General features: G+C 47.0%; 1 protein-coding gene across 1 annotated transcript in view; it reads left to right on the top strand.

The window, feature by feature from the left end:
* Nucleotides 1-21,535, top strand: part of ZNF827 (zinc finger protein 827) — a 161,233-nt gene that overhangs the window by 41,165 nt on the left and 98,533 nt on the right. Inside the window, exons 3-4 of the mRNA XM_036241328.1 lie at nt 1,131-1,303; nt 6,982-7,462. Of these exons, the coding sequence (XP_036097221.1) occupies nt 1,131-1,303; nt 6,982-7,462 (654 nt within the window). The remainder of the gene's footprint in view (nt 1-1,130; nt 1,304-6,981; nt 7,463-21,535) is intronic.

A 21,535-nucleotide genomic window follows, 5' to 3' on the forward strand; every position in this document is an offset into this window, starting at 1 on the left:
ACGTCGATGTTTCTCTCTCTCTCTGTTCCTCTCTCCCCCTCCTACTCTACCTGAACAAAAATTGGAAAAATGTCCTCGAGGGAGGATAAAAAAATAAATAAATAAAATAAAATAAAATATAACTGCATGGATTTTATTTTATGAGTGTATTACAAATGTATGTAATAGTTTGCAAATAATATTCCTGATTCCTCATGATTAAGAAAGGGAAGTTTGAGACCTGAGCTCTTACCTGTTGGGATGGTCTCTGTTCCCCAACTGCCGAGGCTGACGTGGCCCTGACCGACCACTGCCAGAGCACACAGGTGGCAGCTCAGTGTCACAGCAGGGACCCTCCCGTGGAGATGGTGGAGGAGAGAGCCAGCTTTGCTTCCCTTAGAGGAACTAGTTGGTCTGTTTGCCTTGCTGACAAACTGAAGCAGGTGTGACTGCTCGGCTCGTGGCTTTTCCCAAACTGGGCGGCGGCCCATCGCAGCGGGGAGGGAGCAGCACATCTTGTCGGTGGCAGCCAGAGGGCCAGAAGTAAGAGGGTGAAAACCCTGAACTTAAGACCCCCCAACAGTAAGTTGGCAGCAGCATCTGCTCCCGCCGTCACTAAAGGAGTCAGCAGTAGGGGTCCTAACATCTGTCTTCTTGGAGTCACGTGAGAGGTGACGGCGGCCCGTGGGTTTCTGCTGTGCTGCAGGCCTTTTTCTCTGTCTCGTTTGATTTGTCCTTATTTCTTGCCATTTTTCCAAGTTCAGGAATCCATAGATGGACTCGAGTCTGGCGGTTTTCTGCAGGAAACAAAGCCCCCCGAATCGAGGCCACTCGGCAGAGCAGGGCCAGGCCAGGGGTAGCCCCTTTGCAGATGTCTCTCTACGCGTGGGACGGCCTTGGGGAGTAAGGCTGTCACCAGGCAGGGCGATCAGAGTTGGAAAATGGGAACCCAGTTAGAAATCACGAGATGAATGTGGCTTTCTACCCGAAGAAAAGCAGCTATAAAATTTCATCGTGGATAAGGTCTTGGGATTGGCAAGAAAAACGCCAGATCCTTTTTAGTGTTCTTTACCCAGCCTTGGGTGTGAATTAGTGCCAGGTGTGGGGTACCTTTCTGTTTTCCTTAACATTCCTTTCTTTCTCCTTCCAAGCCTCCGAAGAGGAAAGCGGGAAGCCCTTCCAGTGTCCGATATGTGGTCTGGTCATAAAAAGGAAGAGTTACTGGAAGCGGCACATGGTGATCCACACGGGTTTAAAGAGCCACCAGTGTCCGCTCTGCCCATTCCGCTGTGCTCGCAAGGACAATCTCAAATCCCACATGAAGGTAAGCGGGAGATCACGTCGGGGGGTCACAGTGCTCCAGGTCGCCAGGCAGAGTGCAACCAAGCACCTTGGAAAGCGTTTCCTTGGGAAGGTCTTCCTTTCCAGTTTTCAGCCAAGAACTTAAAGACAGAGAAGCTTCAATATCCAAACGGTATATGCAGTGGAGAGCCATCCCTCTTTGGGGAGCAAGCAGCCCAACCTGGCCTTGAATGGTAATGCATTTCTGGGGTGCTTGTAGGGGCAGAAAGAGTACAGGAGGACAGCTGGACCTGTGCCCCAAAGAGAGGGTACTTGGACCTGCACCCTTTTCTGGAGAGACTGCCCTTCTGCTTATAAACCCAGAGGAACCCCCAGAAACACCATCTAGAGGTGGGAGGACACTGAGAGCCTGGGGCTTTAGCGTTAGCTCTGTGGGGGGCGTGGGGCCATTCCTGACTGGACTGAGGCCTCCCTGCCGCTGTCAGTGTTGAAGCTGCTGTAATTCTCAGGATCACACTTACTGGACATCATTTTCGATGTCCTACTGAAAACAGTTGGGCTTGTGCCTGCACTAGACATACAGAATATTGACACACAGAACATTGAATGGAGTCTCTGTCACTCTTAAGTGAGATGGGGGAGACTTAGTTATCTGGAATTCTTTTTAGCAAACTCCATTAAGGGTTTTGTCTGAAATTCAAGGAGGAAACTCGTGAGATCAAAAGAGCACGTGCTTTTGAATACGATAGACCCACATTTAAATCTTATTGTGCAGTTTACTAGCTAAGTGGCCTTGAGCAAATGGGCCTTTAGACTTAATTTTCTCATCTGTTAAACGGGAACAATAATGTTGAGAAGAGCTGTCATTGGTATTTAAGGAGATGATATTAGTAAAGTTTCTGACCCAGAGGTGTTCTTTAATAGTTATATAACTTAGCCCTGACTGGTGTGGCTCAACAGTTAAAGCGTCAACCCACAGGTCAAAAGATCTTGGGTTCAATTCCCGGTCAAGGGCACATGCCTGGGTTGCAGGTTTGATCCCTGGCCCGGGTCAGGGTCATGTGGGAGGCAACCAATCAATGTGTCTCTCTCACATTGATGTTTCCCTTTCTCTCTCCTTCCCTTCCCTTCTTTCCACTGTCTCTAAAAATCAATGGAAGAATATCCTCGGGTGAGGATTAACAACAACAAAAAATTAATGTAATTTCAACAACTATCGTCTAACACCTTAATAATAACAACAGACATTTTTAATGTGGTGTGGCTGTTGACATTGTTTATACAGTTTTTACTTTCCTGCCGTAAGAAGTAGACTATATGTACGTAATTAAGGTATTTGCTTTTTTCTAAATCTTGTCTAATCCTTCTAAATATGTCAGTAATCACTGTTCAGAATTATAGCTGTAAAAAATTGTGATCAGACAGAACCTCTGTTGACTTTCGGAAATCGCTTAGAAGATTTTTAAAAATGAAATCCGTGATGTAATTTGTTTTCTATCATTTGCCTTTTCCTCCCGGGAGTAGCTGCCCTTCATCTTCAGAACCCATTTAACCAGGAGTTCTGGCTGGTTGGGTTTCAGTGAGTCTGGTTAGTCGGTACTTTAACCCTCCTCATCCCCCGTCACCTCTTCCCAAAGTAAAATCTCATATTTTACACCTGCAAAGTGGATGTCGTTAGCAGGATGAGACTTCAAAAGAAATGCCTTGAAAACTGAAATTTGTTTTTGTTGCTGTGTCCTACGCTGTGTTCAGAAACCAGGTCTGGCAAATTTAAAGCTTCAGTGAGCAGAAAACTTGCATCTCGCCTGACACCTTGTAAGCTTGGTTTCAGCTCAGGGTCACTTAAAACAACCTATTTATAAACCTGTGGAAAAAAAAAAGCTGGGTTTTCAAGAGCAGGAACTACTGACCCCGAAACTGCAGAGAGATGAGTCGGGTGCCTTGATGATACAGACAGTCGGCCATGACAGTGTTACTGATGAGAGCGGCGAGGCCTTTGCGGGTCGTGGGGTCTCAGAATGCTTTCAGAACAAATCAATAACCAGTACAATAAAGCAGCGTGTGAAATTACTGCTTTATTCAGACTCATTGTGTCCTAACCTGTTGAGCTCCGACTGAGCTTTTGATAAGGGAAGTGTGAGAAGGACTCATACAAGTTTAATTTTATCAAACGGTGTGCTGTTTCTTTTCTCTGCTCTACACCTCACTTATGGGCCTTTTTTTAAAAAAAAATCTTTAATCGAAGAATTCATGGTTTTATGTTCATTAGACGTCCTTGAATTTTGCAAATACAGGCCACATGGAAATACTGTGGCTGTGGTTTTAGGAGTACACGTCCTCAGCCACCTTCACTAGAGACGACAAAGACGGATGGATTTTCTAAAACAATTTCTGCCTGAGAAGGTGGGGGCAGCATAGCCCATAGATTAAGATCTCAAACTGTGCAGTCAGAAGAACCTTAGTTAGAATCTCAGTTCCAGGAGACTTTGGGCAAATCATTTAACCTCTCCAAGCTTCCGTTTCTGGCCCTGGAGATGATAGGCAGGCGATCTAGCCCATGGAGTGGTAACAGTTTCGAGAGATAATGACGCAAGCCCCTGAACGCTGGCCCAGTGTGGAGAAACACTAACATAAATGTAGCTACTATAGTAATCATTGTCCGAAATGATTATTGTTAGAAATAAGTTAGTGACATGGCCTAAAACATTTCTCTGAGATAAATTTTATTGCGCTTCTCTTTGTAGGATGTATCTTTAGTGTTGAGAACTTGGAAAAACCAATAAAAAGAATATAAAGTTGCCCCTTCATCTCATCACACAGAAGTAACCCTTGGTGTCATTCTAATGTCTCTCTTCCTATGTTGATTATATAGATTTATTTAAGGAAAAAATCGGTTTCCACCGTATTTGTTCGACAAATCTGGCATTCACAGCGTTCCTACTGGGTGCGAGGCACTGGCTGTTTCGAAGCCTGCCTTTCCTTCTTAAAATACTGTGCAATGTTTTTATGAGCAGCAGCGGAAGGAGATATAAATGCCTCCAGCTTCCTCAGGGTTATCTTAGATTTCCATTAAGTCTTTTACAACTTTCCTGGATGAGTGAGCATACAGGAATTAAATAGGAAATTCATAAGCTGAAATTGAACAGAAAAGGTGAGGAGGACTGCCGAGATAAAGACCGTGGGCGAAGTCGTGGCAAGAAAGTGGACAGGAGTCAGGGCGCTGCCTTCTGCTCATCATGGGCCTGCCACCTGGGGAGCCGGGACTCTAGGCTAAGCCCCTCCCTGCGGGGCCGGGTCCCCTAAGGCAGTGGAGTGGATGTTTCCCAAGGTTTCCTGGTGTTCATCCTACTGAGAAGATGGACCTAATGGTGCAATAGCACCTTCACTTCCACCCCTTGGGGTGGGGGATGTGCTTTTGGTGCAAAATGACCAGTCAGTAAATGCACCACCTGGAGAGAATTGATACGCTTTAGGCAAGCGTGTTTTCTCATGAGCAGAGTAAGAGGGATTTTGGAGTCAAGGTTAAGCTAAAGAGAATAAAAATGGTAACAGAAAGTGAATTTCGGTCAGGAGGGAAGGGGAGACATTGCAACTAGAGGATGAGGCTAAAACTTCTCTCCAAGGCCCGGTGTGGTACGTAGCCCCGTCGGGAAGGTGTAGCTGAAATACAATTTTAACTGAGAAAGCCAACAACAGCCACTGCTTTTCCTTAAAACAATCACTAGTGTTTCCCACAGCTAAATATAGCAAGGCCAGGCTCTCGTGGAAAAGCCGCCACGTAAAACACTCGCACGCAGACACTTTCCCGTCCAGGGCTCCCTTTCGGCTGCAGAACTTGGGCTGGTTCTCTGCGCTCTTCCTTCTTCCAGAAGCTGCTTCGGGAGCTTCTGTTCTTGGATGAGCCCCTCTCCTGTCCTGGGTCAGTAGATGTAAGGACACTTCTGAAATGGAATTCTCTCAGGGACGACGGGAGCTTCTGCCTTGTGACCTTGACGCCTGGTCCCAGGGCAGGCTTTGGGCAGCGTCTGGCAGGGTCTCCTGGGGCTGTGACCTGAGGCCCCCGAGGGGCCTGCTTCTGCGCGAATTGGGTGGAGAAGTGGTAAGGAAATCTCCTGATTCTGTGAGAAAACAGATGTACCGATGAGCTCCAGCCTGAAACCCCTTTGTTTCAAAAGAACAGAGAGGGGCGATGCTCAGCCAGTGTCAGTGTGGTGTCCCAGCCCAGCCTCCCTCCCGCCCCCTCCACCATCAAGACCTGGCAGGGAAAGGCTTTAATGAGTAAGGCTTTGCTGCCACTGAATTTAAGTTTATATGGTGATTTCTGTTGAGAAATTCCTGCTTTGGGGGATCCAGAACCTCTTTTGTTGTTTTTTTCAAAAAGCCACGGTGGGGTGCTGTAGCGACAGGATCTCACCATTAACGTTTAATTTCTTTGCTTTTGTTGGTCACTTAACATTATTTAAAAGTATGTTTTGGCTGGTGAATAATACTTTTGGATTGCATTCAGAATGCATAAACAGCTGTAGTAACACTTGCTTTCTTGGAAAGGAAGCCTCCGCCGAGGGGCCAGGTGGTGCAGTGGATTAACGAACCAGCCTTTAACCTTCGTGAGAGCTGGGTTCAAATCCCACTCAGGTCACCCCTGACAGATGGGGTGTCAGATTTGTTTTGGTTTTGAATTCCAGTCACTGACTTGTTTGTCCAGATCACACAACTCCCCAAATCATTTGGCCCAAATCTACACAATTGGCAGTTTTCACGCGAGGGAAGGCCAGCCCTGCAATAGCAGGGTGCTGCAGGTCGGCGCTGAAGTGCGTTGGCAGGGCTGCAAGGCGGAGTTAACAAGCTCACGAGCACCTGCCAGCTCGGAGCCTGGCTCAGGCCAATGCAATGATTTCCTCACTTTTTCTAGCACTGAATTTGGTAGTGAAAGGAAGGGAAAAAAGCGCCTCTCAATTTTCACAGGTGTATACCGTGCATGCAAGCCTGGAACTGGATTTCAAAGTCTGCATTCTTGCATTGCAGACGTCAGAATCTGAGCATAGTATCACCACGTTGGGAAACACTGGTTCATCCCGCTGAGAATCCTTGGTGGGAATCAGACCATGGTCCCCCGCCCCCAACTCTACTTTCTTCACGTGATTTTGCTCAAGCCACTCACTCCAGGGTCTCAATTTCCCTGTCTATGAAATGGGAATACCCCGAAGACGTTATTCTCCACATTCTTAATTACCTAGAGAAGCTTTTTGCAAATTGAGATTGTTTGCAAAACATCATTAATTCCCTGGGTGACAGTCATTGGGAACATGCAAAGTGTTATTATTAAGGGAGGAATTATTTGACAGGTGAGCTCTTTTGACCCCTGACTTGTAATTAGGTAAGTTTGCATTCTGCTGGGTTTATAATATTTTCTTTGAAGACATCGACTGAGATCAGATGACTAGACTATTAAGGGGGTTCTACCCCAGATGGCCTCCCCTGGCCGACAGCACCTCCGTCGTGAGCGTGGCTCTGATAACGAACTGTTAACCCAGGTGGACCCGCTCTGTGTTTCAGGACGACCTCATCACCGGGAGCACGGTAATGGGGTGCTCCCCTTGGTCATGTCGTTTCCGGGGCCAGCCCTTTGTCCTGGGGGGACACTGGATGGCTCGTGTGGACGCAGTCCGTGGGCCGCTCACTGTTCTTCTTCTCCATCAGGTTCATCAGCACCAGGACCGGGGAGAGACCTTTCAGTGCCAGCTGTGCCCGTTCACCTCCTCACGCCACTTCAGCCTGAAGCTGCACATGCGCTGCCACCAGCACTTCCTGAGGACAGAGGCCAAGGTGAAGGAGGAGATCCCAGACCCAGAAGTCAAGGGATCTCCCCACCTCAGTGACAGTGCCTGCCTGGGGCAGCAAAGGGAAGGAGGAGGGACAGAGCTAGTGGGGACCATGATGACGGCCAACACTCCAGAGAGGACTAGCCAGGGTGGGGCTGGCGTCTCGCCTTTGCTGGTGAAGGAGGAACCCAAGGAAGATAACGGCCTGCCAGCCTCCTTTACCCTGAATGCTGTCGACAGGCCGGCCAACCACACAAAGCTGAAAGACCCCTCCGAGTATGTGGCCAACAGTGCGTCAGCATTGTTCAGCCAGGACATCTCTGTTAAGATGGCGTCTGATTTTCTCATGAAGCTGTCAGGTACTTGAATAGGGTTGTATTCTCTCTCTCTCTCTCTCTCCCCCTCTCGCCTTCTCTACCAGTTTTCTCATCTGTAAAACCAACTGGTAGGACTAGGTGATTGCAAGGTCCCTGTGAATTCTAACTCAACACCTTCATATATTTTCTCCTTGACTTTTTTTTCAGTCCTTTGGAAGCAGGCATTGCTGTGGCTTGGGTCTAGAAGCAGCAGAGATCGCTGATGTCCTTCTGGTTCTCCTCCTTTATTGGCTCTTGTCTTGGGGGTCACATGATGAGCCAGGCTGGCGGAGTTCTGTGTGCGACCTTGGCCCCTATTTGACTTGTCTCTGCCTTGGGTTCTTTGCAGTGCTTGTGTGGAACATCTCATTTTGCATTATTCAAGTTCTTTGTTTTTAATCTGAAAGATTTTTTTTAAAGGACATGTATACAGAGATAGAGACTTTATTTATTTATTTTTATCCTCACCCGAGGGCATTTAGAGAGAGAGAGAGAGAAAGAAACATCGACGTGAAAGGGACACATCAAGTGGCTGCCACCCGCACAACCCAACCAGGGCCGGGGACAAACTGCAACCGAGGTACGCGCCCTTAGCGGGAACCGAACCCGGGTCTCTCTGGACTGCAGGCCGACGCTCTAACTCTGAGTCAAACCGGCCAGGGCAGAAATTAGAGACTTTTAAAATTTGATTAAATGATAAAGATTATCTTAAAAATTTTTTTCCAGGAGAAACCTTTTTATTATGGTAAAATACACCCAACATGAAGTCAACCATTTTTAAGCGTGCAGTTCAGTGGCCTTAGAACATTTGCATTGTGGTATGACCATCACCACCATTCAGCTCCAGAAGTTTTTCATCTTTCCGTTAAACAACAACTCCCTATTCTTCCCTTCCCTCAACTCCTGGTGACCAATCTTCCGCTTTCTGTCTCTATGAATTGGACTATTCTCGGTACCTCAGCTAAAGTGGAATTAGAATTAAAAACAAAAATTATTTTCCAACCGCCCCCAATGCCATTTGGAAAGAATGTGGAGTACACGTAAAACATTATACTTATTAATTGATATCCTTTAACCGTCAAATAATGTGTGATGTTTCTTTTGTTTCTCTATTCATTTATTTTCCAATTTCTTTGATTAAGCTGTGGCGTTGAACGGGGGGGCCTTGAGACATTGAGGGAGGCTGTTTTTCCTGACTCTCTTTGGGAATGATCAAACGTGTCCTGGGATTGTGCTGCTACTCATTCCATTTTTTTCAAAGCATGGTTTTAAATTTTAAAGGCAACGTGGAGGGTGGGGAAAGGTCGGCTGAGAAGGGGCTCTGTCTTGCGGTGACGGCAGCCGTCCCCACAACGGTTCCCAAATGCCATTCAGCTCTTTGGAGATTGACAATACCCTTTTAAATGGAGAATAATTGGTCACCGCCTTCCTTCAAGTGGACTGTGAGGTGAGGCTCACTAAATGTCATCACCAGGTGGATTAGAGGTTCAGCTTCCCTCTGAAGACCCCGTGCTCAGTGACACCACAGTCAGGTCTTTGGAGTGTCCCCGTCACCCCAGATCTCTGCCCCATAAGAGTACACAACACTAGTTGGAAGAAACGAGAAAAGGTAGGGGATGGAAATGGGGCATCGCAGAAATGAGCTGTGGAAGAGGAGGGAGCAGAGAATGTTCCAGTGGGTCACCCAGACCTACGGCGCGAGGGAGGCAGCCCTGCGCTGGGAACGGTCCAGTCCCAGGACGACAAGGCGCCTGACTGTGGCACAGGTGGACAGGGGCTCTGCTTCCCTCTCCCCACCCTTCTCTTCCAGCTCATCTAGGGGATACCGAGCTTTTAGAGAGCTTGGGTTTTATAGTGAAGTGCTTTTGAAAACAGGGAAAATCGCCCTGGCCAGTTTGGCTCAGCGGTTAGAGCGTCAGCCTGCGGTCCGGAGAGACCCGGGTTCGGTTCCCGCTAAGGGCACGTACTTCGGTTGCAGTTTGTCCCCGGCCCTGGTTGGTCGTGCGGGTGGCAGCCACTCGATGTGTCCCTTCACGTCGATGTTTCTCTCTCTCTCTCTCCCTCTTACTCTATCTGTACAAAAAATGGAAAAATATCCTCGGATGAGGATAAAAAAAAAAAAGAAAACGGGGAAAGTGCAGCTTCTAGTGTTCCTTTTGCTGCTGACACTAAGTCTCCCTCCGGAGCATCTTTGGTTCTTCCTCGTGGTCTCTCCCGCCGACAGTAGAGCACGGGGGCTCCTTTCCTGGGCTCTTTAGTGCAAAAAAGGGAATGCACTGAGCATAGCTTGGGGGGACAGACATCGCCTCACTAGCAGACGGGGGACAGCTAAGTGGGGATAACTTTTAGGGAGGGGTTAGTCCCTTTGCTCCACCACCCCAGGAAGTTTTCACACCTGCACAAAGGCGAGAGGGATGAAGGAGGGGATGGGGTAAAACACGTGGTGTATGAGACAGCGCTCCTGCTCCGCTCGGCCCTGGGTGCCCCACATCCGGCTGAAACTAGCTCCGGAACCAATCTCAGGGAGCTTAACATAAGGCCTGTGGCCGCTGAAAACCAGAATTGCAAACAGCAGCCTCACCAGCGGAGAAGCCAGTGGCTAGGTTGGGATAAAAAAACGGCACCAAAGCCTCACATTGTGATCTGTTTCCTCAGCTAGCTATTGATGGGGACTTGTTTACGGTTTGGCAGTCACAGTATTTACTGACTGATCAATCGGCAGAGGAAAACAGATAACAAATGCACACTATTTATGCAAAAGGCCCATGCAGCTATTTTATGGTGGCTTACTAGAGGTCCTGAAACCTGACTTGTGTGCACTGTTACCTAGCAACCTGTTACAAAGTCACCAGGGAGTGAGCTGCATGGGTAATTTTGTGTGTGTGTGCATATTTGGATGTGAATGCAAACTTGGTGACTGTGGCAATGCGGCCCCCAGGAGGAGAAGATATGTTAAAAGGAGGGGAATACACTTCCTGGAGGGATTTTTAAATTTTATTTTACTAACTCTTTGGTTGGTCCAGCCCTAGAATTGATAGCTGCTGTCACTCTGGTGCTGTGCCTGGCTGTTTCTGTGGCTATGATCCCGGGACCGAAAGGCCAAAGCCCAGAGAACTGCGGCTGAGTTTCTAGCTCTTTCCCTCATCAAATGTTGTGCATTCGCCGTTAACATGGGGCCTTGTCCCTTGGCGTCATAAGGGCACCATTGTTCCTGCGACGAATTTTAGCTGGGCTCTGTGCGTGCACCTGCTGGGCCTGGAGGGTGCAGCTGTTTGTGGGCACCGAGTTTGTGGGTCCCTGTGCCAGCCACACCACTGTCTGAAGAACTGGAGCACAGTGACAAATTCAAGCATGTACATACCTACTTGTTTCCAAAAGAGAGATGGAAAACACTCGATTCTTTCTTGCTTGGTTGTTAAGGGGAGTCTTTCTGGCTCCTTCAACTAAAACTGGGCATAAAGATGACTTAAGGGAACCCAGTGGGATTAAAAATCATGGGTGGAATGCTGTTTTAATCGGACTCTAAATCCTCCTCCCACTCCCGCCCTGATTTTGACGTTTCCCAGCGTATGTGATTGTGAAATCAAATACCTTCTCCGAATCATCAACTGACTCTTCTTCTGCCTGAGCCCACACTTAACATTCCTCGGTCCTTCAAGATTATTGCTGCTCCCTGGGGCCGAGGCTTTCCAGGCTCAGCACCATAATTGATTCAGGGAAGAGAATGGGCCGTATGGGCTAAGAAAAAAATAATTTTGTAAACTTTGCTCAGGGTTTTGGCCTAGAAGGCAGATCTTTGAGGCTGCTGCCCTTCGTGTCTGCATAGATCTCTCTTGGGAGCCAGAAGACATATGCAAGCTGTTGCCTGTCAGGGCAAGGGACCCGGGGCTCACCCGGCCCCAGGGTGCAGGGGAGGGGTGCTCACCGGACCCAGAGCACTGAGTCCCTGCTCTTCTGCGCCTTCTCCGCATGGCCCAGCATCCAACAGCAGTTCTAACTTTAGAGGTTTTGTTTGTTTGTTTGTTTGTTTAATGCCAGGGTCTAGCCCAACTCCCAGAAATTAGGATTTAGTTGATCTAGGATAGGGACTAGTCACTGGTTTTCTCCTTAAAATCCTCAAGTGATTCTAACATGCTACCACGACTGAGGACCACTGATGTGGAATGGAAAGCTGGGACCTGGCACGTGTTTTCAGTACCGCTCTCTGCCCTTGCTTGGCATCGCCGACCTGAGAGGGGCACGGTGCTGTGAGATGGGTCTGAGGCATTCACCAAAGGTCAGGGCTGACGGGAATGAGAGGCCTGGGTGAGTCATGGTCACTGAACCCCGTGTTTTTCCTCGTGGGACCTCATGACAGGAGAATTAGGAGAAGCATCCTCTTTTTTTTTAAGTATCTTTATTGTTGAGAGTATTACAGATCCCCTGCCTTTTCCCCCACTGCCCCCCTTCACCCAGTTCCCACCCCACCCAGACCTTCACTACACTATAGGTCCATGGGTTATGCTTAAGTTCTTTGGTTAATCTCCCCTCGACCCCCACCCCCACTCGACCATCTCTCTGAGACTTGTCAGTTTGTTCCCTACCATGTCTCTGGATCCATTTATTTTCTATTTATTTTGTTCCTCAGACTCCACATATAAGTGAGATAATTTGATACTTGTCTTTCTCCGGCCGGCTTAGAAGAAGCTTCTTAATGTTCTCCGGTTGGAACTAGAAAGTCTCAGGGCTCATCTAGAACATCGGGGGGCTGGGAGTATCATTACTTGAATCCTGATTAAAAGTTGCCTGCTACGGCCTTACATCATGTCTCTTTCTGAAAACTATACTCTTCAAGATGATCATTTAATTCGAGCTCTCCAAATTATAACCGAGGAGTTGACAGAAACTTGGCACCTCACTTGTTGGCTGGGAATGGCTTTTTGTCTCTGGTTTTCGAAAATAAAAGATACAAGTCATTTCAACTATTTTTAATTTGGAAATGGGCACAAAATATTTTTTTAATACGGTCTCCCAGATTCCATTAATTTCATAAAATGAAGGCTGCAGCGTTTTAACCAGGAGAGACAGACTTTTAAAGCCTCAGCGTAGCGGTGGGCACGCGCTGAACTGTTTTCAGTTTGTCCGGAGCGCAGCCGCGGACAGTAAGGGATGGGAGCTGGCGAGTGTGTCTGTGTCCCTAGGCCCGTCTGCCAGTTCCATCTACCTGGTGCAGTTTTGTGCACCTGTCATTCAATATGGCCGGTCTGTGAACGGCCACCCCCTGTCCTGTGACACATTTGTTTGTGCTGCTGGAGGACAAGGGATGGGAGATGCCCAGGAAGCTGGGGCGGCCTTATTGCCTGGTGGCTCCATCTGGCTCTTCTGTGAAACATCTTAACACACGAGCTTTCTTTCAGGTCAGTGCCATCCTCGGGCCGTTCACACCCTGAGACTTCACTGCCAGTGGCCAGGGGCTCTCCCACGCCCCACGCCTCAGTGTCTCCCGAGTGGGTTTCTTTTAGAAGATTTTCCTCTTTCCTTTGGCCCTTCTTTTTCTTTCTTTCTTTTTTTTTTTTTAACCCTGCCTCGATTTCCTCATGATGGGCACTCACTGAGCGCGTGACTAACATTCCTGGTGTCAGAAGCTGTGCCCAGGGGCCTTCCCCTGCAGGCTGCCTCCATGCCCCTGGGCGCCCTGGGTTTATTGTTGAATCTGGTGGATTCCTGTGAGAGGGAGAGTGTGACTTCCTGCTTTTCAGTGACTGGCTCCTCCGTGAAACCAGGGCTGCCCTGAGTCCCAGAAAGGAGCAGGTAGCATTACAACAGAGTGGGACTTGGATGGGCCCCCCGTCGTAGATGGGAACTTTGTGATGTTTACTCATTGTCCTCCCCCCCCTTAACAGTCACTTACACAGTGTTTGCTCTGTTCCATTGATGCATTTGAACTTCATAACGACCCTACAGTGTTCCCATTTTACAGGTGAACTAAGACACAGAGAGGTTCAGAGACTTTCCCAAGTTTACACAGTTAATAAGTGGCAGAGCTGGGGTTCTAATCCAGGAGCTGGGCTCCGGCATTCTGTCCCCTAGGCCGCCTGTACCCCAAAACACAAAGGAAGGGAGCAGCAAACCCGAAAGAGGCTCTGTTCTGTCCTTTGTCATTACAGAGCTGGCCAGGGTCCCAGCACGGGCACCATTCTGAGGTGGTATGTTTGATGGCATTGGAAGTTGCATTCATACTTCTAGGCTTTTCAGGAATTATTTAATGCAAAGAGAGGAGTAACTAAAGGCCAATTTATATTTCCATAGAGCTTTCTCACGTATGGTGTATTTCCAAATACATTGCCTGGCAACAGGTATGTAGATGAGGAAACCAAGACTGGGTGTAAATCCTGTAAAAGGATCGGGACTGGAATCCGGATCTCTCTTTCCTCACTGTGCTGGACAGAGTATTCCTCGTTCTAGAATTGCCTGCAGAATAATGTTTTTACCTTGATAGACCCCTGGGAAAACTTATCAAAGTCTGTGTTTCTGCAAAACCGAATTCAGTTCATTTTCTTCCTTTCCTGGGAAGTACACTTCCTTCTGCTTACTGCTGTTGTTACTGTTGTTACTAATTCTTCCATTCTTATTATAAGCATTATTGCTAATCAATGGTGTTTATAGTGAGCCAGGCACCATGCCAACAACTTCATGTGATTTCGCATCTAACCCTCCCAGCAGCCCTACGGGTCAGTCACATTAAACCTATTTTGTAGATGAGAAAGCTGAGGCTTCAAAGCTTCAGCTCCAAGGGACAGAACCAAGATCCAGTTCTGCCTGATAGCGAAGTCTTGGCTCATGACCACGTAATTAGCTATTAACTAATTTTTTTTCTCAGTTGAGCAAACTGTCTTTTGACCTCCGTCTGCTTCACTGTTTATTTTCCTTGGCTTCAAACCATGGCATCTACATGTTAATTCAGTCGCTTATCTGGTTAAACTTTCTGTGTCTTCACGTGCAGCCCATTCTGGCTATCACCTCACACCTAAGGGGCCTGCCCCTCCAGCTCGCCCCCTGCCCCCTCCACCCACCCCAGGCCCTCCTTCTCCAGGACCCCCTTCTAATGCTGCTTGCATCAGTTTATGCCCCACCTGCTCCTTTCTCCTGAGTAGCCCCACCCCCTTTCCTCTAGAGAAACGTTCAGAACCTGCAGCTCATAGACTCACCCTCTCATTTCCAATTCTCTGCCTTTACTCCTGTGGTTTCAGGGGTCTGGTCATTTGAACTGTGGAGTTCCATGTATCTTTCTCCTGTTAGATAAAGTGGGAGGGCGGACTTTTTCTAAAAATAATTAATAATGGGATTAAAGTTAAAATAACTATTTTAATGCACCTCTGACCCACCGTGGTTGTGTGTGTTCATAGAAAAGTTCTAGCAACCTCGGGCCCCATTCCTACCGCCTGGCCCTTGCAGACTCTAGCCGTCCTTCCAAGAATAGCTCCCACTTCTTGAATAAAACCTTTTCCTTTTTATCCTGGTATTTAGTGCTCGCCTTCCTCGTGAATTCCAGTGATACTTAGAGTCTTCATCCACCAGGTTGGGGCATGGACTACAGCTAGTTCACACCACTGCTCTGCATTAGTCTTGCTTCTTCAGCTGTTTCACGTTGCTGGGGGGTGGGAGGGGCGGAGATAATGTTTCTTTTATAACATCTTTACCTTTGTAATATCCACAAGGCATTCCATGATGGATTCTAAGAAAAATATTCCATTACTCACACTCTGGAAGTCAGGCTTTCAGAGGTTGTGATACTACTTCACTTAAAACAGATTAGCAGAGTCACAGGCACCTCCGTGACGCTGAGGAAGGTGGAGCAGAGTGGTGGTCTGTAGAAAGGAAGCTGGCCCTGCAGAGGGGCCCCGGAGGGCGTGAGCACCTTGCTGGGTCTCCTATCTCATGTTCCAGGATCCTCAGCTGCTAGGGCCAGGTGTGCAACCTGGAATCTGTCACACAGCTAGTTAAGTACCAAACTGCTCCGCAGTTCAGCAGCTCAAAACAATAACAGCGTTCTTAGTTGACAATTTTGTAGATTGGCAATCTGGGCCTGGGTCAACAGGGTGCCGCTTCTGGTCTCTCCTGGGCTGACTCACCCATCTGCAGTCCATTGCCAGGTTGCCTGGGGGTGGCTGGTTTAGGATGGCCTCAGTGGGGATGGCTTCTCTCTGCTCCCCAGGCTCCCTCACCCTTCAGTGGGCTCGCCCAGGCTCCCTCACGTGCCAGCTGGGCAGGGTTTCAAGGAGAGGGCAGGAGTGCACAAGACTTCTGGAGGCTTGGCTCAGAACTGGCCCAAGGTCACTTCCAGCACCTTCTATTGATCAAAGCAAGCCCCAAGTCCAGCCCAAATCCAGAGTGGAAACTTGGACTTCACCTCTTCATGGGAGGAACTGCAGAGTCTCATGGCAGGGGGTGGGCCCTCAGCGAGGGAATCACTGTGGAGCTCCGAAGTCTCCCTTCCCTGGGTGTTCCACAGGAACCAACGTCGTTGGAAAGACTGGTGTACAGACCGGGATGTCGGCATAGTAACCGAAAATGACAAGTAGAGCAACCAAGAGGAGATGCATTTGGGGCATAATGGTTGCCGACTTGCCTGCAGGGTGTTGGAAACATATTACCAGGCTTCCTTTTTTCCAACCTCCAATCATTTCTTGCTGTTTGTGCATTTCATTCTTTGGATTTAATAGTATGGATTTAACATCCCGCGTTCTTTCACGTTTACTCACGGCTTGATTGGTTTCCCAGGACTTGTCCTTCCTGCTTTTGACAAGGGAGATATCCTGTCTGTTAAGTGGATTACTGCAAATAGCTACTTTTGCTCATTATGGGTTGGTTTTAGTTGAGTTCACAGAGAAAAACCTTATTTATTTATTCTAACGTTCTTGAGGCACTGCTCATTGTTATTGCCCTTGACCCTGCTCCAGAGGCTGTTTGGTTCTCCCCTTTGTCTCTGTGACTATAATTGCAGTCGCCGTCACTGAGGACCTGTGCTGTCTTGGTTTGGGATACAGATCCTGAAATGTGGCCAAGTCTTAGCCTAGGTGGGGATTAATGAGAAATAGGAGATGCTTAAAACTTCACTAAACACTAATTATGAAAGTACTTATGGCAAATTAAGTAGTTTACCTTATTGGAGAGCAACATTTAAAAATATTTAGCTAATGTTTTAAACATTCTATTTAGATATGATATGCTTACCATCTAAAAGTAATACTCCACTGTTGTTATTTAATTAAGTCTTGCCTTTCCTTATGATTTTAAAAGGCAGTTTCTTTCTTTTTTTTTCCCTCACTTAAAATGCACGAAATGATTTTTTAAAAATCCCAGGTGCCCAGCCTGGTCATACATACGTTCACACCCTTGCAGGCTCTAGCTTTGGTTTGGAATCTGGAGAGGTGGGCTCTGATTCTGGTTCTGTGGTTAACAAACGATGCGATTTTTAAAAGGCCAAATCAGTCTCTGAGCCCATGTTTTATTATTGTAAAACAAGGGAGTGGAAAACAGTAATGATTTTCATTTGGTTGGTTGGTATTTTAAACAGTAAACCCGTTAAAAAAAAAAGTCTTAAGGGCAAACTCAACATATAAGACACATACAACTTGCCCGGCCTGTGTGGCTCAGTGGACTGAGTGACGGCCAATGCACGGAGAGGTCGCAGTTGGATTCCCCATCAGGGCACGTGCCTGGGTTGTGGGCTCCATCCCCAGTAGGGGGCGTGCCGGAGGCAACCGATCGATGTTTCTCTTTCACATCGATGTTCATATCTCTCTCTCCCTTCCTCTCTCTCTAAAAAGTCAATAAAAACATATTTTAAAAAATGAAAAAAATAAAATAAAACCCATATAACATTTTTATTTAGTTTTAATCCTCACCGGAGGATATTTTTCCATTTTTTTGTTCAGCTAGAGTGGGAGGGAGAGAAAGGAAGGGAGAGAGAGAAACATCGACGTGAAAGGGACACGTTGAGTGGCTGCCACCCACACGACCAACCAGGGCCGGGGACAAACTGCAACCGAGGTACGTGCCCTTAGTGGGAACCGAACCCGGGTCTCTCAGGACTGCAGGCTGATGCTCCAACCGCTGAGCCAAACCGGCCAGGGCATAACATATTTTTAAATACAACTTTATCTTTTAAGTTCACGTTTATTACATTTAGTTACTTAAAATGTCAAGCAAGTAAGAAAAGGGTTGCTATTTGATGCGCACAGAAGGTGAAATTAGTGTTATGGTCGCGGGGTCTTAGAGCCCGGGCAGCACCGAGCGTGGGTCTGGATTCATGTCGCTGCGTGCAGTTCCAGACGCTGCCATGATGCAGTTTCTCCTCTGCCCTCCGTCAACCCTTCCCAAACTCTCTCCTACCAGAAAACATCGCCACTTCAGGGTCCACCTCCCCTCCCCCCTCTCCTGAACAGTGTTTAGTTCCCGGCATGTCACTCGGTCCTCAGGCCCACTGTCCAGCAGCGTAGGTAGCATCTTTCTGGAAGCTTGGCTGTGTCGGCGTGAAAGGAAAGAGCTGGGGTGCATTTCCAGCCAGGAGCCCTGGAGTCTCTCTAGTTCTGTGATGTTTGGGGGGGAAGTGGGATCAGTTTGTTAACCTCTTGGGACCTTAGTTTTGTCACCTGTGAAATGAAGATAATAATGATCCGTATCTTCTGTGATTGACAGATCAATTCCCGTGTATCTGTTCAAATGCTAGTTATATGCATTATCAAAACAAATTATGGCCTTTAAGGAAATTATATGGAATTTTTTTCAAAGGGGGGTTCCTGAGAGAAATCTCCATGAGAACTGATGACACCTTACTTTAAAGAGGGGTTTCTTTTATAGCGTATTAATGCCTGCCTATTATAATTAGAAACTTGGAGTCATTGCATCCCAGTGGCTTCCACTCCTTTTCCATATTAGCCTTAATCTTAGATCCTCTATAAATGTTCAGGAAGCTAACTTGTTTCTTCTTAATGGCAGCCCAACTCCATTGAGTGTGTGAACTTAACATATACATCATTTTCAATCAGAGTGGCTCGGGTCCCGAAACATTTGAACAGCGAGAGAAGAGGCCTCTTGATCAGTGGGGTTTCCTCACTGTGTTAAAAGCAGAGGATCTGAAGAAAAATAAACATAAAACATTTTAAATTGAAACATGATACAAAGATTTAAGGTGATAACTGATTACGTCCTAACAGCTCTTTGCCTTCTGCATTTTTCTCTTGCATTGCGTTACTGATGGATTCTGATAACTTTCTCAAAACAAGGTAATTCCTAAAATAACATGACACTACATAGACAGAATGAACAATTAAAATATTAAGGTACCATCTTTAAAAAGTGAATGTCTGGGAGCTTTCAGATAAGCACATAGAACCAAGGCAGGTGCGGTGAGAGTCCTGTGTGAACCGAGGTCACTGTGTACAAATGTCTCTGCTGGTAAGAACGAAGTCAAGACAGTGCAGTGAGTCATTTCTATTAGCAGTCCCCTGTCCCCCAAAGAAAATACCTTTAATTTCACCTTTCCCTGTGGAAAGAAAATAGGTTATTTTTTGAACTGAGGATAACAAAAAAATGATAGCAACTATTCAGCCATATTAATTTTAAAATATAGGCTTTATATACTAGCCCCAGTGCAAATATTTCTAGTAATGAAAAGAAAGCAGGATAACCTTCATATTTCTATTTTGACATCTTTTATTTTGGGCCCACATGTTTGGGAAATTAAAACCTAAGCAAACGAGTGTCTCCCGCATGTCTTTTTGACACGTCATTAGCTTTATTTACATTTTCCCCAGCACATTACAAGTTTATGCTATACTTGACATTGTCAGAATGAAAACCGGTTAGCAACTACCTTGTAAATTTATCATCCAGCTTGCCTATGTTTTTTTTTAAGTGTCTTGTTGAAGTTCTGTTACATCTGGGTTGTACTAACCATGCTAAATATCTTTTTTTCCCTTAAGCCTTGTGTAGCATGTATTCTGACTAATGCTCCCAGAAGCTACTTGTATCTTCAGAGAGCTTCAACAGAGAGGCTGCCATCTCTAGAAGTTGGGATTTACTTCTAGGGCCTCAACAGTTTCTTATTTTTTTCCTAGCCTCACCTTAGAGTTTTAAAAGGTTTTCAAATAAAAGAGACGGCACTGCTGTGGCCGATTTGGCTCAGCAGTTGAAGCGTTGGCCTGAGGACCAAAGAGTCCCAGGTTCGATTCCAGCCAAGGGCATGTACCTCGGTTGCGTCTCGTCCCTGGCCCTGGTTGGGGTCATGAGGGAGGCAACCAATTGATGTGTCCCTCTCATGTCAGTGTTTCTCTCTCTCCCTTCCTCCCGCCTTCCCTCCCGCTCTATCTGAAGATAAGTGGAAAAATGTTCTCTGGTGAGGATTAAAACCAAAACAAACAAAAAAAGATACAGCACCGAAGCATTTAAAAAAAATACCTAGCCATTCATTTTCTGTTATTCCTTCCCAAAGAGTCAAAGTCACAGATTTAATAGACCACACACCTTTTTTTTTTTTTTTTTTTTATCCTCACCCGAGGACATTTTTGCATTTTTTTTTTTTTGTTGTTCAGACAGAGCGGGAGGGAGAGAGAGGAAGAGAGAGAGAGAGAAACATCGATGTGAAGGGACACATCGAGTGGTTGCCACCCGCACGACCAACCAGGGTCGGGGACAAACTGCAACCGAGGTACGTGCCCTTAGCGGAACCGAACCCGGGTCTCTCTGTACCGCAGGCCGACGCTCCAACCGCTGAGCCAAACCGGCCAGGGCGACCACACACCTTTTAATGACTCTGTTGTGACTAACGAGGACGCTCTTGGGGAAGGGGTTATGAAGGGTTCTGGAAGAAAGGCTTAAGGCAAGAGAAGCTTTAGGAAGTGGTTAGCAGAACCCCCAGGAAGTGGTTGAAAGGGGAGAAATGTGCTAAGTAAACAGTCTTCTTAGGAGCCACCTTCCTGGTAGAGGTCAGAAATACATACTCGTTGCAGATTGCTCCAGAGACCGTCTCCGTTCCCTTGGTCGTATTCTGATGGTATTGTCCCCAAAGGGCTAGATTTCAGGCCCTTCCCGTGATGTCTGGCTTCCTCCTCTAGGGATGCCGGAGTCCAAGTGAGCACTCAGACACCCCAGTGAGCACGTGGAGTAGGCAGCAGAGCTCCTGACCTTCTCTCTCAGGTCTTATCCGTTTGAGGATGAGATCAGGTCCAGGGGAAGCACTTCCGATTGCTGTTGGTGGAGTATTTAGAGATTCTTAGTTTCTGTTTACCACAGGTAATAGTGGAACACCATCTGATGTCACTAATTTGCAGTCAGTGTCTTTTATTCATTCAACAAATAAATATGTTGAGCTCCTACTCTGTACCAGGCTCTGTTCTAGGCACTCATGATCCATCAAAGATCATTGCCTTCGTGAAGAGCAGACCATACATTATAGTGTGTGATTAGTCTGTCTGGGCTGATGTAGCAAAATTCTACCGACTAAGTGGCTGAAGCAACAGAAATGTATTTTTCACAGTTCTGGAGGCTGGAGGTCCAAGGTCAAGGTGTTGGCAGGTTTGGTTTCTCCTGAGGCCTCTCTGGCTTGAAGACGGCCACCTTCTCGCTTTGTCCTCACATGTGTCTCTTCTTATAAGGACACCAGTCATATTGGAATAGGGCCCTACCCTGATGGCCTCATATAACCGTAATTACCTCCCTATCTCCAAATACAGTCACACTGGGGTTTAGGGCTTAGACATATGAATTTGGAGAATGGGGACAATTCTATTTCTAACAGTATGTTATCAGATGATAAATATTTTGGGGAAATGGATGATTAAAACAGGGTAAGAGAGATTGGGAGTACTGGGGAGGGGGTCGCAATTTTGAACAGGGTAGACTTCATGGATAGGTGGTGTATTTAGCAAAGACTTGAAGGTCACCTTCCATTAGTGTTGTTATAACACAGGGAGCAGAGGTGGACGAATGGAGGTAGGTAAGGGACAGGATGGGCAACGCATGGACTAGGTTCGAGTCCTAGCTCTTCTTTCTGGAAGCAAAACTTCCAAATGTCGTGTTGGCCCTCTGGGCTCC

This window comes from Molossus molossus, unplaced genomic scaffold, assembly GCF_014108415.1.
Source record: "Molossus molossus isolate mMolMol1 unplaced genomic scaffold, mMolMol1.p scaffold_m16_p_4, whole genome shotgun sequence".
NCBI lineage: Eukaryota > Metazoa > Chordata > Mammalia > Chiroptera > Molossidae > Molossus > Molossus molossus.